The following is a 17,500-nucleotide window of genomic DNA, read 5'->3' as shown; positions in this document are numbered from 1 at the left end:
CACCTGTTTTCTCATGGTGTCATTTAACTCCTTGATGGAACCGAAACTAGATTTAATCCTTTTGTTCTCTTTGGTCTTTTCTCTCAGCGCGGCTCTGAGATTCTCCGTCTCCTGCTGGTGTTTCTGTGAAAAAGAAATTAAAAACATTTCGATAAATGTGATCTCTCGGAAAAGTGTATTGATGTAATTTATCACAATATCGACACTGTAGTGGAATATTGCTCAGCCCTAATATGTGTGTGTGTGTGTGTGAGATGAAGTTTAACCTGTTGCATGGCATTAATACGATCTTGGACGTCTTCCTCCGCATTGAGGAGTCTGTTTACGGTGCTCTGGTGCTTCAGGAGAAGCTTCTCTCTCCGCCGGAGATCACGTTCGCGCTCACACAGCTCGGCCGCTCGCACCTGGACACACACACACACACACACACACACACACACACACAGACACTGTCTGAGAAAAACAAACACATGATTATGATCAAAAACTATATTATAAAGGTTCGATGTATTACAATGCACTAAAAAAAATGGAAGTTTCCTTCAACAAACTGAAAAATTCTGATACTTTCCAGCTAATAAGTCACTATTATGTAGTATTTTTGTTTACTTAGAGAGAAAATCATAGATGTGGTAAAAATTAAGTGTAGTACACGCTTAATTAAGTTTCAGATCTGCTGTGAAAGCATGATGCATATATATGCGAAAACAAAAGAACTGGCCTTGCTGTTCCAATACTTTCGAAGGCGACTGTATATATACACAAGCATCCACCTGCCGCTTCAATTTATCAGATAACGTTTATGCATTTATTCAATCAGCCAATCATGTGGCAGCAGCACAATGTATAAAATCCTGCAGATACAGGTCACATCAAACATCAGAATGGGGATAAAATGTGATCTCTGTGACTTTAACTGTGGTGGTTGTTGGTGCCAGGGTGAGTATTTCAGGAACTGCTGATCTCCTGGGATTTCACACACAAGAGTCTCTCGAGTTTAGACAGAATGCTGCGAAAAACAAAAACAAAAACAAAAAAAACATCCAGAAGGAGGAAACACCTTGTTGGTGAGAGAGGTCAGAGGGGAAGACAGGGTCAGACAGGTTCGAGCTGAAAGGAAGGCTACACTAACTCAGATAACCACTCTGTACATCCGTGGTGAGCAGAAAAGCATCTCGACGTGTCAAACCTTGAGGCAGAAGACCACACTGGGTTCCAGTCCGATCAGCCTGATGTCAGTAGAGGAACGTTTACGAATCACGTACAGTGTTACTCTGAATCTGGGGTTCACTTACTTGCAGTTTTTCATAAATCTGAATCATCTCTTGGTACACTTGGTCGATAGAAGCTGGGCTCCTCAGCGCCTCTCCTCTGCTGAACCTCGCTGGCTCCGTCTCAAACGAGCTGGAAGTGCACACTATGTTCGAGGGCAGCGTCACATCTAGAAATAAAAGAGAAGAGAATTGCTGAGCGGTCAGAAGGCATTTTCCTGATGTTAAAACTTTCATATCATCACAACTGCGAGTCAGTCAGGATTCAGTTTCATCCTACGCCATCACTTCTAGCGAGCTAGCATTTATAAGCTAGCTAAACACAACCGTAGCGATGATTTCTGGTGAACAGAATTATGGGATTGCGCTCACGCAGCTTCTGAATGAGACAAACATTACCGTAATATAGCCACAAGCAGCGATCAGTGGGGGCCAAGCACCCTTCGCAAATAGCACTGTCACTGTCTTGCAAAGTCACAGAAAAGACAGAAGAGACGACAGATTAACATACTCTCAACGCTAAACATGTAAAATGCCTGCTGAAATCTGATTGGCTGATGGTAGTCATGATTTTGACAATTACAGATTAGCACAAGGATGCAGTACAAGAAGGTTACAGAAATACTGTCTTGGACTTAACTCTTTAAAACACTGAGCTATCTCGCTTTGCTGAGTAGTGGGAGGGGGTACGACCTAATGACCTAAGTTTCATGTCTCTATGACTTAAAGTTGGAGCTACGCGGTTCATTTTGGGCAAAGAAAGATGATGATGAAAATAAGAAAAAGATGATGATGAAAAGGAAAAATCCTAGTAAAAAAACAATAAGGTTTCACCGGCGTGGGTGCTTGGACCCCTGTATATCGCTCCTGTTGAATATGATGGTATGTAGTGCTGAAGTCTCACCCGTCTCCGTACACAGGATGTTGGTACGGTCCAGGACGTCCGTTTGGTCACCGAGCTCGTCGTCGCTGCTCAAAGCGCTCTCGTCACGATCGAGCCTGGTTTCAGAAAATTGTAACTGAACGTCATGAGAAATGACTAAAGCGGCTGCAGAAAGTCCAAAGGCTAAACTGTCGTATTCCGTCGTCTTACCATTCAGGCGGATGTGAGACGGCACGGAAAAGCTCGTCCAGCGCTCGGCTGTAGTTTCTCATCTCTCGCCGGGATGGTTTCACTTCCTCGCTGCCCGTTACGTCATCTTGGGGTTAAACGACACAAAAATAAAACACGTCAGCTGCTTTAGAAAAGCGGCCACAGCGCAGCATGAAGGCTCGATCCGAAATGGCTCCACACGGGGTGCGTCTCAATACGCGCTGTGGGGCCTAGAAAGGCGGCCGTTTAACCACACTGGAGCTCTGTACAGTTCTACAGGGACTATAGCACCGGGAGCTCTTCCCTCCCTATGTAGTGCACTACAGTTATAGCTCTATAACACACTCCCTATGTAGCGCGCTACAGTTATAGCTCTATAACGCACTCCCTATGTAGCGCGCTACAGTTATAGCTCTATAACGCACTCCCTATGTAGCGCGCTACAGTTACAGCCCTATAACGCACTCCCTATGTAGCGCGCTACAGTTACAGCCCTATAACGCACTCCCTATGTAGCGCGCTACAGTTACAGCTCTATAACGCACTCCCTATGTAGTGCGCTACAGTTACAGCTCTATAACGCACTCCCTATGTAGTGCGCTACAGTTATAGAGCTATAACGCACTCCCTATGTAGTGCGCTACAGTTATAGCTCTATAACGCACTCCCTATGTAGCGCGCTACAGTTATAGCTCTATAACGCACTCCCTATGTAGCGCGCTACAGTTACAGCTCTATAACGCACTCCCTATGTAGCGCGCTACAGTTACAGCCCTATAACGCACTCCCTATGTAGCGCGCTACAGTTACAGCTCTATAACGCACTCCCTATGTAGTGCGCTACAGTTATAGAGCTATAACGCACTCCCTATGTAGTGCGCTACAGTTATAGCTCTATAACGCACTCCCTATGTAGCGCGCTACAGTTATAGCTCTATAACGCACTCCCTATGTAGCGCGCTACAGTTACAGCTCTATAACGCACTCCCTATGTAGCGCGCTACAGTTACAGCCCTATAACGCACTCCCTATGTAGTGCGCTACAGTTATAGAGCTATAACGCACTCCCTATGTAGCGCGCTACAGTTACAGCTCTATAACGCACTCCCTATGTAGCGCGCTACAGTTATAGCTCTATAACGCACTCCCTATGTAGTGCGCTACAGTTACAGCTCTATAACGCACTCCCTATGTAGTGCGCTACAGTTACAGCTCTATAACGCACTCCCTATGTAGTGCGCTACAGTTATAGCTCTATAACGCACTCCCTATGTAGTGCGCTACAGTTACAGCTCTATAACGCACTCCCTATGTAGTGCGCTACAGTTACAGCTCTATAACGCACTCCCTATGTAGTGCGCTACAGTTACAGCTCTATAACGCACTCCCTATGTAGTGCGCTACAGTTACAGCTCTATAACGCACTCCCTATGTAGCGCGCTACAGTTACAGCTCTATAACGCACTCCCTATGTAGCGCGCTACAGTTACAGCTCTATAACGCACTCCCTATGTAGTGCGCTACAGTTACAGCTATATAACGCACTCCCTATGTAGTGCGCTACAGTTACAGCTCTATAACGCACTCCCTATGTAGTGCACTTGCTGTAGGTGGAGTACTTACAGCACTTTTCATTTCCTCCGCACTTGTCACTCACTCGGGCTTCTTCAGTGGCAGAAACCTGATAAACAGAAATGTTTGTGCATTATTATTATTATTATTATTATTATAAAATATATGACGTAAATAAGAAGTGGGCGTCTACATTTAGGAGAAAACTAGGGCTGAATACTAAATGCCGCGCTACTCCCTACCTCAGCGCCCTACTTAGTGCACTACATGTTAAACAGGAAGCCGTTTGACATTGCGCCTAGTATTTTCCATCGCACTAGCTGTTATGGCTGTTACTTTAACACACACTGGATTGGACAAACAAACAAACAGAAAAACAAATAAATGTTGTCACTGTTATGTCAAATAATTTGTTTATATCACCTAATAAACTTAGCTAAGCTTTATCGGCTAGCTTTAGCTAATCTGACTCTAAATTAGCTCCAGAAACAGTTCAGTTTAACATAAAAAACAAGCAAATACCCGATTTCTCCTCTCTGAATACTTCCTCTTCAATAGTTCAACTTTTCTGTCCAAATCAGCGCCTGAAAACTCGCTGCTCATTTTCCGATTTCAAACTCGCCGCCACTGTCACTAACAACCAGGCAAACAAACCAGGGACGCCATTTTAACCCGCCTGCATTAATACAACAAGTCCCGCCTCCTGCGCTCTGATTGGCTCGTAATTCCTAATGACAGCAAAACTGTCCAATCGGCTGTGAGATAATGCCGGCCAGGAAGGCGGAAGTTGTCGGAATGCGGGTGTGAAAAATGTTAAGCAAGCCTGCTCATTAAAACCGGAAATATCCGCCATTTTACAATTTCATAATTTAATAATCACAATGTTTTTTATTGTTTTTTTTTTTTGAATAAAAATTTTAAAAATATAAAAAATAACTCTAAAGGCCTTAAACATACTACTACTATTATCCTGAATTTCCTTTCGGGGATTAATAAAGTTTATCTTATCTTATTATTATTATTATTATTAACAATAATAATAATAATAATAATAATAATAATAATAACTGTAAGATTTAAATAAAGAGTATATTAATAAATAAAATTAATAGGACTAAACAATTGCAAAACAACCTAAAAATTTTGAAAAATAAAACAAATATATTGCAGTATATCAGAAAATACTATGCAAATATATTTAGTAACTTATGTCATAGACCAGTTCATTTGAAAAATTTTGTACAGGATATATCAGCACATTTTTATTTATTTATTTATTTATTTTTTAATTCAGCTAGGGTACTGACTTTCGGAACAATATAATTAGTTAATATAGTCGAGTATTTTACACTCAAAGGACAGAAAACATAGAAATTGGGGGAAAAAATAATAATTACCATGAAAAAAAGAGATCAGAAAGAAAAAACAATAAAGAAATAAAATTACTCTCTCGCCGTGACGCCATTAATCCCACTCAGGCTGCTGGCGTCATATCGACTAACCCTCACTGTCAGTAACTCCGTGGTCTCACCCTGAACAACACATCTGCACCCACACACACAGCTGTTTCCTGTACGAGGCACTCGAGACTCCTCCTAGTGTTTGAATCTTTATGACTACAGCAGCAGTTAATAGGTTCAGGGCTGAATAATAGGGCCAAAGCTGTGAGGATGGATTTCTGTAAACCCTGTCTCATTCACGAATGACATCATGCACTGGACTGGAAGAAATACTGCTTCCTCTCTCTCTCTCTCTCTCTCTCGCTCTCACACACACACACACACACACACAGAAAGAGCATTAGCTGTGTAAATCCCTTGGAGGTCATTTCCTGTATCATCACCAGCTGCTGTGTGCCTCACGCTTCCCAGTGGACGCTTCGTATCTCCTCCTAATCAGCGAGATGACACCATCACGTTTCCCAGCATGCACCTCACACCTTGCTACATTTCCACAGTCTCTGCTTAATGGATTAACACGCTGGTTTGCGAGGTCGTTTCTGCACCACGCTACGGATTCTTCTTCGATCGGCCTGCTGGGTAAAACGTTAGTCAGCGCAGAAAAGCACATCGGTGCCGTGTGGGTTGTTCTGGAAATGTCACAAACTCGTACACGCGCATCCCGAACCCTCGTAAAAAAAAAACATCCCAACTGTAACGCTTCATAGATCTTTTTCTTCCTCGTTCTCTCTCACGAGAATGAGATTATGTAAAGGAAAACCCAAAGAGTTTATTACAGAGGATGATAAAAAAAAAAAAAAAAGATCATCTCTGAAATAGTACTCATGCTTAAAGCAAGGCAGGTGAATAGGGTAATTTTTAAATAATAATAATAATAATAATAATAATAATAATAATAATAATAGCTATCACAATCATTCATTTTATAGTCAAGATTTTTCAAAAAATGTGCATTTTTTTAATTCAAATGAGGCTAATTAAATGCTTACTAAAATTAAAATTAAAATATTTATTACACTGTGACCCTCAAGAGAAACGTTTACAGAAAAGTTTGCTGGAAAATCTCTGATGTATCGTTTAAAGCAAGGCAATATCATGCATTCTTACAAATACGGAACATATTTTGTACAATTTTCAGTAGAAAAATCGAATGTACATCCAAGAATGATCAACATTTGGGGGAAATTGCCTTGTCACATGACAGCTCCCAGATTATGATTGGTTTAAGTCATAAAGATCACAATTCCTGTAATTCTGTCATCATGGAGTCATCGTGTAGACCCTCGCCTCATATCCAGTAGTATTTAAACCAGCTTGAGCAGTTTTACAAGAAACATAAAACTGTTTCTGTCATACTGGTCATATGTATGTGTGTGTGTGTGTGTGTGTGAGAGTGAGTAACATTCTGATCCACTGATCAATAGGTAATTTAACTCATCAAATATGATGCTTCGCCCCCTAATAAAAAACTGATTTTACTGTTTCATCGATTTCGTTTATTGTAGCTTGTTTTTATTCAATGCTGAAATGATTAACCTTGTAAATCTACTCCACACACACACACACACACACACGCTCGAACAGCATGCAGGAAAAGACAGCTGAGGCTATTCCACGCAAAGAGGCACCAGGGAAAGAGGCAGCACAATCAGTGTGTTTATGTAATGCATATTTTGGGAGAAAAGTCGCAATAAACTTCATCTGCTAACTCGCGCTAATCAAATAAGGTCTCAGCTTTTGTAGAGCCTCTGGGATCTTTAGGCCTAGACGTGATGTCTGACTGCTGGATGATCCAAATTGGCTGTTTTGACTAAATGAAGTGCAACGTGGTGCACATGTGAGACTCATATGTCTGAGAAAGTATGTTGTATTTGGTAGAACAAACACATCAGGGCATTTTCAGATGTTTATGTGCTAAAATTTCAAATCGGCACCAAAATACAACTCACAAGATGGCGCATTGAGAGTCATTGTACATGTGTTTGAATGTTATCTGAACACTTGCATCCTGCTGCTTGGGGGATGAGAGATCTGCTAAGAAGTTCTCCTCTAACCAAGACATTCTTCTACAAAGGGAAAGCAGGAAACCTCTACTTCTATCCATGCAAGCTCCAGTACTTTTTCCTCAACCTTCCCCCAATCCTTCCTGACTGCTGAAACCTCTTTTTCAAAGATAAGGTCTGCAAATCTTTCCTTGCAGGATTCTTCATGCTCCATATTCTCCTCTTATCCCTTTAACACACTTTTCTCCTCATATTACAGAGCAAATTCTGCAGCTTCACTTCCCTGCCAATCGCACCACTTGTCCACTGGACACCATCCCTTCCACGATGCCCCAGACCATCTCTCAAGACCTCCCAACACTGGTCCACCACTTGTCCCTTCCACGATGCCCCAGACCATCTCTCAAGACCTCCCAACACTGGTCCACCACTTGTCCCTTCCACGATCCCCAGACCATCTCTCAAGTCCTCCCAACACTGGTCCACCACTTGTCCCTTCCACAATGCCCCAGACCATCTCTCAAGACCTCCCAACACTGGTCCACCACTTGTCCCTTCCACAATGCCCCAGACCATCTCTCAAGACCTCCCAACACTGGTCCACCACTTGTCCCTTCCACGATGCCCTAGACCATCTCTCAAGACCGCCCCCCCTTTCATCTTGTAGGTAGTGAATGGTTCCATAACCTCTAGTCATGTAGCAACTAGCCAGACAAGCATCAGTCCTGATTTTTCTTGTTCTCTCAGCAGCCTTTGAAATGATCAATCTCAAGACTCTCCCGTCCATCCTCATGAATCTTGGAATTCATGACAAAGCATGGCAGTGGTTTGCTTCTCCGTCACCTTGAGGGACAGTCATATCAGGTGACATGGAGGATCACATCTTCTCCATGCAGACTATCCACCGGTGTCCCACAAGGCTCAGTCCTGCTTTGATTCTCCCTCTATACCTGCTCTCTCAGTGAGGTCATATCATTACATGGCTTTTCGTATCACTGCTATGCTGATGACACTCAACTTATCCTTTCCTTTCCTCCCTTGGACACACATGCTCGGATCTCAGCATGTCTGACAGACCTCTGGTCTGATTCCTAGAGAAGCATCCCCCATGTCAAGATCGTGCCAGCTCCTGAATCACACCATCTGATAATACACAAAGCCTTAGTTCTGGACAACCAGTGATCAGTCTCTGGTCATGTTGCTACCCTGACCTGGTCATACACGTTTGTCCTTTATAACATCAGGACAATCAGGTCTCTCCTCTCCACAGAGGCCACTTGTTCAGTTGTGTGTCATCTGCAAACGTGCAGTTTAAGACTCCAATCTTCATGCTAAGGTGGAGTTAGGCAGTGGTTCACGGGTTAACGCACATGGTAGTGCCATGGCAAGCAGGTTTCCTTACCCAGATGCTCCATGGTACTGATGAGACTTTTTTCTCCTTTATGCTGCTTGCTTCCATGCTTGATCCAACCTTGTCCTGATGACTTTGTTTATTTCTTCTGTGTGTAAATAACATTTGGAAACCTGATTGCTTTGTGATGACCTTTCCTATTAAACTCAATTCTGCAGATCTATGAAAAAGTCATTCAATTTGATATAGACATAACATTTTTTTTCTGAACAAATGCCAATAATACACATTAAACTGCAACCTGAAATATAAAAAGAGGCAGTGAATATTGAATATTAACATGAAATATACGTGGCCTTGATCTTGTCTGCTTCCTTGTATTTTGCGCTGATAAAAGCAATTTGGCACTTAAATTGGCTCCATAATTCAGCCGCGTTATTTTTAGGTGATTTAACTTCCTGCAATTGGTGCCACATTGGCGTCTTGTTAGATTGTTCGAAGAGGAAAAACACAATGTGCCTTTTTTTTCCCCCAATGGTGTTTCTGTCGTTTGTGTAGACACTGTAACTGAATTAATGCTTAACTAATCCTTAATCAATTCCTTATGACACAATCGCAGAATCATTCGCCTTTTCATAACCCGGAAAACACGTCCTCATTGACTCACTGCTGTCACTAGAACACACACACACATCTCATTTTTCTGAACTTTTAAGCAAAGCCCTCGTACGTATGCATTTGAGGGAGGATTGGGAGAACGTGGAGAAACGTGAGGAGATATGAGAAGTGCCACTGATCACAGACTCCATTTGAGGTGCATTGACCAGTCTTCAAATGATTCCTCCCACCTTATTAATCATATTTATAGGACTTTGTAGAACAATTTTGCAAGTATTTTGTGCTATTTTTGTCTACTTCTACTAGGTATGAAAATATAAGAAGAGGTATGAATTTATGGGAGTTCAGAAGGAAAGACATCATGATCTTCAGGACAAAAAAGAAATGAAAGCACTATTTTTTTCCCTAAAATGCATTCTTATAGAAACACCATTTTAGGACCTTGAAAGAACTATTCAGGTGAACTAGGTCTTTTAATACTGCTTAATACCATCAAGTGGGATTCTTTTGTCGAGCAGATCACGTACATCAGCTTCCCTGACGCAGTAAACAGGATTTGTGTGTTTGCCTTTTCCCAAAAAAAAAAAACAGTTTACAGTCGAACACTATTACACAGACTAGCTTATTCCGTACACAGCCATATTTTCACTGAAAACAGTAATCAAATGCTATATATGAGCCTGTACACGCCTTACTTCTTTATTTAATAATACATTCATTTATTAAAACACTAAATCTTTATTACTATATTTGAATTTCCTCCCTTTTGACAACAACTTAATATCTTGTGTAGGCTCAGTGACGATCAATAGCTGGACAGCGAAGCTATTAGTCTTGAGCAGTGCGTTATATCACGAGGTCTCATAGATGGAATAACAATAATAATAATAATAATAATAATAATATGTGGTAAAGTATTACACACGCACACACACACACTTAAATAGAAATAGCCACTTGCATTCATTAAGTGAATTTCTTTAAGTGTTTAAATCCATGGTTAAAAGTGAAAGTAGTGTAAAAACCCATTAAACTCAAAAGCAAGCAAACAAACAAATAAACAAACAAAAGCAAAAAAATCGAAACAAATTAAATCATAATCTAATTCATTGTTGCTTTACAAGCGAATATGTTTACTAATCGAAAGCAAATGCTTAGTAAAGATGGAAGATGCGCTGCTGTGCTGCGAGCGGCCATGTTGATCTGCTGTCACTTGCTGAACTCGGAGGACCTTGGAGTTGAGGAGACCATCCCGAGTTCCCGAGTAGGAAGCCGAGGGGGTGTTTTCTCTCTTTTTTTTTTCCCCTAGAAGGAATTACGAGTTACGACATCTGGTTGAATGCAGTGTAACATCGTGACTGTGAGGGCAGCATGACGACACAGCTGCCTCACAGCTGTCTGTGTGGAGTTTCACATGTTCTCTCAGTGTCCATGTGGATTTTCATCCCACCTTCCAAAACATGTCAGTAGGTGGGTAAGTGGACTCTAAATAGCCCCTAGGTGTCAGTGAAAAGGTGCACAATGATGAGCAGGTGGCAGCAGTGCAGACTTCCTGGAACTCCATGGCCCTAATTAGAGCTAATAATAAAGAGGAGTAATAATGAGGACGAGTGGCAGGTCATGGTAGGGGCCAGACATCCAGCTTGCCTGTAGGTCATCGTGCTGATGTTCATCAACCAGTGGACCAGGATCTGCTTAGACTAAGGTACTGGGTAGAGTTCGGAATATCCAGCACATTCCCCTTCATGGAATGACACGAGATCAATCTACTGGTTAATAAAACTCAGTTACTCAGAGGTGATCCAGCCACGAGCGCAAGTGAGCTGAGCTTATCGCCAAAGCATGTCATTCTCCCAAACCTCCAGTGTCTAGAGAGACAGAGAGGAAACAGTCCATGCTGGTATTGTCCAAGTGGATTATTTTCCTTTAACCCGAAGCGTGTTATTCCGATTAAACCAAAGCGTTATTCCGTATAAACCGAAGTGTGTTATTACGCTTAAAACCGAAGCGTGTTATTCCGATTAAACCGAAGCGTGTTATTTCACTTAAACCGAAGCGTGTTATTCCGATTAAACCGAAGCATGTTATTCCACTTAAACTGAAGCGTGTTATTCCGATTAAACCGAAGCGTGTTATTCCACTTAAACCGAAGCGTGTTATTCCGATTAAACCGAAGCGTGTTATTCCACTTAAACCAAAGCGTGTTATTACGCTTAAACCGAAGCGTTATTCCGATTAAACCGAAACGTGTTATTTCACTTAAACCGAAGCGTGTTATTCCACTTAAACCGAAGTGTGTTATTCCGATTAAACCGAAGCGTGTTATTCCGATTAAACCGAAGCGTGTTATTCCACTTAAACCGAATCGTGTTATTCCACTTAAACTGAAGTGTTATTCCGTATAAACTGAAGCGTGTTATTCCACTTAAACCGAAGCGTGTTATTCCGATTAAACCGAAGCGTGTTATTCCACTTAAACCGAATCGTGTTATTCCACTTAAACTGAAGTGTTATTCCGTATAAACTGAAGCGTGTTATTCCACTTAAACCGAAGCGTGTTATTCCGATTAAACCGAAGCATGTTATTCCACTTAAACTGAAGTGTTATTCCGTATAAACTGAAGCGTGTTATTCCACTTAAACCGAAGCGTGTTATTCCGATTAAACTGAAGCATGTTATTCCGATTAAACTGAAGCGTGTTATTCCGTGTAAACTGAAGCGTGTTATTCCGATTAAACCGAAGCGTGTTATTCCGATTAAACTGAAGCGTTATTCCACTTAAACCGAAGCGTGTTATTTCACTTAAACCGAAGCGTTATTCCGTGTAAACTGAAGTGTGTTACTACGCTTAAAACCGAAGCGTGTTATTCCGATTAAAACTTTTTTTTTTTTTTTTTTTTTTACATTTATTAACAAATGACATGTCAGGCTTTTAACAGTTTATAGTTATAGCTATATTTAATGTTATTAAAGACCCACGAATCGAGTTAGTTCCTGTTGTCACTTACGTTAGAGCAGCTATAAGCCATCGTTCCCTCACCAGCCTCTCTTTATCTCTTTCTTGAAGTTAATAAGACAAAAACGGCTGACACTGGAGACTCCTTTCCTAAATGTTAATCATCTCCTTATTATTATTATTATTATTATTACTATTATTATTATTAGTCTTGGATTATGTGGCTCACCGGTTGCACACGTTCCTGTGAATGAGCCGTTGCTATAGAAACGGTGATGTATTAATATAAATAAACGAGCGTTACTGATTTGCGTTACTGGAGGATTTGAGAGAAATGTGTCACGGGTTGGAGTTTTATTAATTATTTATGATCATTTATTAATGGCCTGAAAGCTGAGACCAGGTACAAATTCCTAAAACTGCCCCAATATATTTTCAGCAGTAATTGATTTATAGTTTATTGGTTCATTTCATTGATTAATTAATGAACTAATTAATTACTGAGTAAATTAAATTACAGACTGACTGATGGTCCTTGTGCTCATCATTACTAATCACCGACTAATCGTTACACCGGCGGGGGGGGCGGGGCTGCTGACGTCATGCCCGCCGCGCATAAATAACGCGGGCTGCGTTCGTTCCCTCGCGCACTGAAGTCAGCTCACGCGACCCGCATCTCAGCCCGAGTTCCACCGGAAGCCTTTTAACGGAGATGCGCGAGACGTGTTTCAGAGAAGTTTACTTCCTGTGTTTAATGGTCTGCTGCCTCACCGGTTTTTATTCTGATGTCGGTAAGTATCTTCTTCCTTTTTTTTTTTTTTTTTTTAGTTTATTGTTTTTTTTTTTAATATTATTACAAAAAGTCTGAGCCAACAAAAATCTTCAAAAAAAATGTAGTTTAGTTTTAAAATTAAAAACTGGAAATAAAAACATTTAAAAAAAAAAAGTTGAACATTTTCTGAGCATGAGAAAAGAGAAATAAATAAATTTTAAAATAAAAAATACATGTAAAAAAAAAAAAGGGGGATGAAAATCAAAAACACTAAAAAAAATTCAGAAATTTATGGAAATCTTTCTGCTGCACTTTTGTATTGAGTTCGAAAAGAAAGCAGAGTAGAAATATTGTCACTAAAAGCTGTCCGACTTTTTGGGCTCCACTGCAGGTGTGTTTTTAGGAAATAATCATTCATTTGAGATCATTATTGTAATTTAGCGTTAAATCATTATCCTGATTTCTGCTGCTCCATCAATATCTCTAGATCATTTCCCACTCTCGGTGCCGTCTAGTTTCCTAAACCGCTTTACTCAAGAATATTGCTGTATTTTGGGATCGAAATATTTTACACCTGAACGTTAAAAAATGAATTAAACATATTTATTTATTAATTATTATTATTTCCGACAGATGAGGTTTGGCTCCTGTATTCAGGGGAAAATGAATTAATGTTCGAGCGTACTGTAACTCTTACCGTTTGTGTACAATCTCATAAGATCCTCCTTCTGTATTCGTACCTGTATAAAAAATTTCATAATGACACGACTGAAATATCCCATGATGCTGTTTCTGTTGTCAGAATGTTATCCGCTGATCGACTGTGGAGAAGATGGAGACTACAGACAGGTGAGCAAAGTGTTGGCTTTAACACCTACAGCGAGTTCTTCTCTTCTTCCACTCTTTACTTCTCACGGTGGCAGTGTTTCATCCTGGAGATGATATTTTCCCCTAACAGCACTTCCTGGAGTGTGTTCGTCCTCTTCTCCCACAGCAGTCAGGCTTTTCATCCATTTAGAGTTACAATTAACTTTCTGAAACGTCCACAAAGCAAAGTTCCTGTTGTCACTTACGCTATAGCAGCTCTAAACAGTCATTCAACAATATTAAATACTAAATGTCTCCTTACAGAAAATTTCGCCATATCAATGACTATAAAATTAAATTACAACCGAATTTTTAATCCATTTACATCAGGCTTAGGTTATTTGTGTGAGTGTCTGTCCCCGTGAATCAGCAGATGCTGTAGAAATGATAACATTCGCTGCTGTTACAGAAAATTAATCAACACCTTCGAACGAAAATTTGAATTAAATCATATAACTGGAGTTCATCAACATCAGTGGGCTTCTTTCTGTCTGAGTCTCTCTCTCTCTTTCTCACACACACACACACTCACACACAAATGACTCACACTTTAACAATGATCTCACCTTCATGATTGCATGTCAAGATGTCATATGTCCTTCTGACAGCTGTGTTAATTATAAGACACACCTTACTTTTTGAATTCTCACTTCTGTCCCGACCTTTCAGCATCGTCTAATATGGACTCTCTCCCAAATCACAAGTAGACCTGATCGAATCGACGGAGCCACATAAGTGCATGAAAGTGCTACGTGTATCCTAATTTCATAAAAAGACAAAGTTAATTCACTATCGTACAGCGCGATCTGTATCTACATCCTTACGTTTCATACTAAATACCTTTCATGTTGCACCTAATTTGTTCATTTTAACAACACATGACAGAAAGCAGGTGAACAGAAGACAGAGGAGTTCCATCCTACGCAAATATTTCTTAAGTTGAACTTAAATAATGAAGTCAGGTGAATAATAATTATAATAATAACTATTTGGTACATGTTTAAAAAGAAAGAACGCACTGGTGAGCTCAGGAACACCAAAAGGCCTGGAAGACCACAGAGAACAACCGTGGTGGATGACAGAAGAATTCTTTCCCTGGTGAAGAAAAACCCCTTCACAACAGTTGAACAGATGAAGAACACTCTCCAGGAGGAAGGTGTTATCTGTGTCAAAGTCAACAATCAAAAGAAGATTTCACCGGAGTAAACGGATCAGCTTGTAGCAGAATGATGGGAAGAGAAGAGTATGGGGAAGGGAAGGAACTGCTCATGATCTGAAGCAGCAGGATGAATTCTGAAGTGTATCACATTTAGTCAAATGCTTCAAAACCCCCTGGACGGCACTTCACACTGCAGATGGACAATGACCCGAAGAATACTTCGAAAGCAACCCAAGGCATTTTTAATGCAAAGAAGTGACATGTTCAGCAATGGCCAAGTCAATCACCTGACCTGAATCCAAATGAGCTGCATTTCACTTGCTGAACGCAAAATGTTCTTCTTCACAACACCTGGGTCCAGGTTAAAGCTACCGCATGTGGAGTCTCAAACACCATGAGGTCATTACTCTCTCTCCTTCAAGTGTGGTAAGAGTCTCTTAAACGGAGTACTAAAGCTGTGAAGGTCCATGACTCCAGATCCTTACAAATGGACTCTTGTTTGGTACTTTGGAAGTTCTAGTAAACTCTGAGGGACTGGCAGAGCAAGAGGTGCAAATGTTTGGAGTATGAAAGAGTATTATTCTCTTTCTTTCAGGGTTCAGCTGTGCAGAGCTCGCTGTGTGGACTCGTGTGGGGAGACAAGAACAAGGTGGGGGGAAAAAAAAGTAGTATTCAAGACCTGTGTGTGTTAGTATTTATACATTAGCATACACCGAAGTTAATATTACTGTGTATTTGTGCCTTCATGTTCCTCAGGAGCAGGTACAGAACGTCTTCAAACGGGTTAGTGGTGACTTTTTATTACGAGCTTTCCATAACCATGAGCTCCAGTAAATATCAAGTGGACTGCTAACGGACCTGTCTTCTTTTCAGTTCTTGTTTCACTACTCGAAGGCACAGAATTCAGTCGGCACTGTCGAGAGAGAGGTAAAGATTAACGCTTAATGAATTCTTTCCATTAATGTTTTTTCACTCAAACTAACTAATGCAACTTTATTTCTAGTCGCACTCCGTCCACCCCCTGATGCGTCTCTCGCCCAAGTTTACTCTGAGGAGGAAGAAACAGCAGGTTTTGTCTGTAAGCTCCATTTTGTTTTCCACCTGTTCAATTTCCTTAAAGCAGATCAGACCCTAAGTAAGGGGTAAAGAATTTTAAATAAGGATAAGTATACTCAGGATGCATCAGTCTGCTAGGCAGTATCAGCATCCAGGAGTGGAAAAGGTACGACGAAATTATACTTGAGTGAAAGTATAAATCTTGAAGCTGTGAGAACTGAAGGTTAGAGAACGCAGAAAGAGGAATGGTTAGTGTGTCTCACCCTCGTGAGTGGGAATGTGAGGTTTTTTTTTTTTTAGAGGTGTGATTAGTCAGCCCCGCCCCTTTGGCTAGCCCTGTTGGTGAGGTCCAAAACTCCGCCAGTGTTTCAGCACCCTGGACAGCACCTGGGTGGGCTGGTGGGTGGGCTGATGGGTGGGCTGGTGGGTGGGCTGATGGGTGGCTGTAGTAACGATGTTGAAAAACAAGAGCAGGATTGGCGCGACCCTAAAATACACTCTCTCTCTCTCCTGTTAATCCTGTTTGAGTGACTTTGTCTTTCTCTTAGAGACACTGAAGATGACTTGCGGTCGCTCGGACAGATTCGTTCGAGGTAGGCGCTACTTCCAGCCGTAACAGGTTTATATTAATATATTAATTATTCTGATTCCTTATTGGGTTTTATTCTCATTTACAGGGACACATTTTTAAAACACTGCTGTGAAATGGTTGATATAGTGAAGCTCTTTTTGTGAGGAGACATTTATTCTGTTAACAGGATATTTCCTGTTATTTATTACATTATAACAGCTATAAACAGTCATTTCCTCACCTAGATCTACTTTGTTTTCTCTCTTTAATTTAATGAGACAAAAAAAAGAGACAATCAGAGACTGGGATTGAACTGAGACGCATATTTATAAGGACGTCACGGAAACCCAGGCGTTAGAGGTTATGAGTGTAGAATTAACACTGTTTGTTAGGTGTATACGTGTTCCTGTTGAAATAAAACGTTAATTTTTGTATCTCTTTCCATACGCAGGTTTGACCAGATGTTCAGTGGGAGGGTAACGCCATGTGGACTGTAAAATCACAACCGATTCTGTAAATAAATTCAATCTCACGTGTGTTGTGCGTTTGATTCCTCTCTTGCTCTCTCACAGCCACCATCTAATATTACCATGAAGGCATGTATAATTGTTTCATCTCTTTTTAAACAAAAACATAATAAATCTACTGTATGGTTAAAATAAGTGTATGGTGTAAAACAGGGATCAAACAAAAACAGCGTAAATCTACAGGTTTGTTTTTACGATGACGGCCAACAGGAACAGAAATGTT

General features: G+C 40.8%; 2 protein-coding genes across 3 annotated transcripts in view; one reads left to right on the top strand and one right to left on the bottom strand.

The window, feature by feature from the left end:
- LOC113524363 (coiled-coil domain-containing protein 138) overlaps window positions 1-4,630 on the bottom strand; it is a 21,812-nt gene extending 17,182 nt beyond the window's left edge. Inside the window, exons 1-7 of one of the 2 annotated variants that reach the window (XM_034304276.2) lie at window positions 4,459-4,630; window positions 3,988-4,045; window positions 2,365-2,470; window positions 2,176-2,270; window positions 1,296-1,441; window positions 267-404; window positions 4-123 (exon numbers count right to left, since the gene is read on the bottom strand). In XM_034304276.2, coding sequence (XP_034160167.2) covers window positions 4-123; window positions 267-404; window positions 1,296-1,441; window positions 2,176-2,270; window positions 2,365-2,470; window positions 3,988-4,045; window positions 4,459-4,539 — 744 coding nt within the window. In that variant the 5' untranslated portion in view covers window positions 4,540-4,630. The remainder of the gene's footprint in view (window positions 1-3; window positions 124-266; window positions 405-1,295; window positions 1,442-2,175; window positions 2,271-2,364; window positions 2,471-3,987; window positions 4,046-4,458) is intronic. The other variant, XM_034304277.2, reaches the window with a different exon arrangement.
- A 7,721-nt stretch (window positions 4,631-12,351) lies between these two features.
- Window positions 12,352-16,802, top strand: nms (neuromedin S). Its single transcript, XM_034304299.2, has 7 exons — window positions 12,352-13,116; window positions 13,900-13,946; window positions 15,719-15,772; window positions 15,880-15,906; window positions 15,997-16,050; window positions 16,127-16,201; window positions 16,728-16,802. Exons 1-7 carry the CDS (start codon window positions 13,038-13,040, stop codon window positions 16,734-16,736), a joined length of 345 nt encoding a protein of 114 aa, XP_034160190.1. The 5' UTR covers window positions 12,352-13,037; the 3' UTR covers window positions 16,737-16,802.
- The last annotated feature ends 698 nt before the right edge of the window (window positions 16,803-17,500 follow it).

The sequence above is a fragment of the Pangasianodon hypophthalmus genome, chromosome 5, assembly GCF_027358585.1.
Source record: "Pangasianodon hypophthalmus isolate fPanHyp1 chromosome 5, fPanHyp1.pri, whole genome shotgun sequence".
Lineage (NCBI taxonomy): Eukaryota > Metazoa > Chordata > Actinopteri > Siluriformes > Pangasiidae > Pangasianodon > Pangasianodon hypophthalmus.
This window is presented reverse-complemented; position numbering and strand designations above follow the sequence as displayed.

Bases quoted from the DNA above. Each gene is read 5' to 3' on its own strand.
- nms (XM_034304299.2), top strand. From the start codon at position 13,038: ATGCGCGAGACGTGTTTCAGAGAAGTTTACTTCCTGTGTTTAATGGTC. The intron at 13,947-15,718 runs GTGAGCAAAGTG...TCTTTCTTTCAG, and splicing joins AAGATGGAGACTACAGACAG to GGTTCAGCTGTGCAGAGCTC. The intron at 16,051-16,126 runs GTAAAGATTAAC...CTTTATTTCTAG, and splicing joins TCGGCACTGTCGAGAGAGAG to TCGCACTCCGTCCACCCCCT.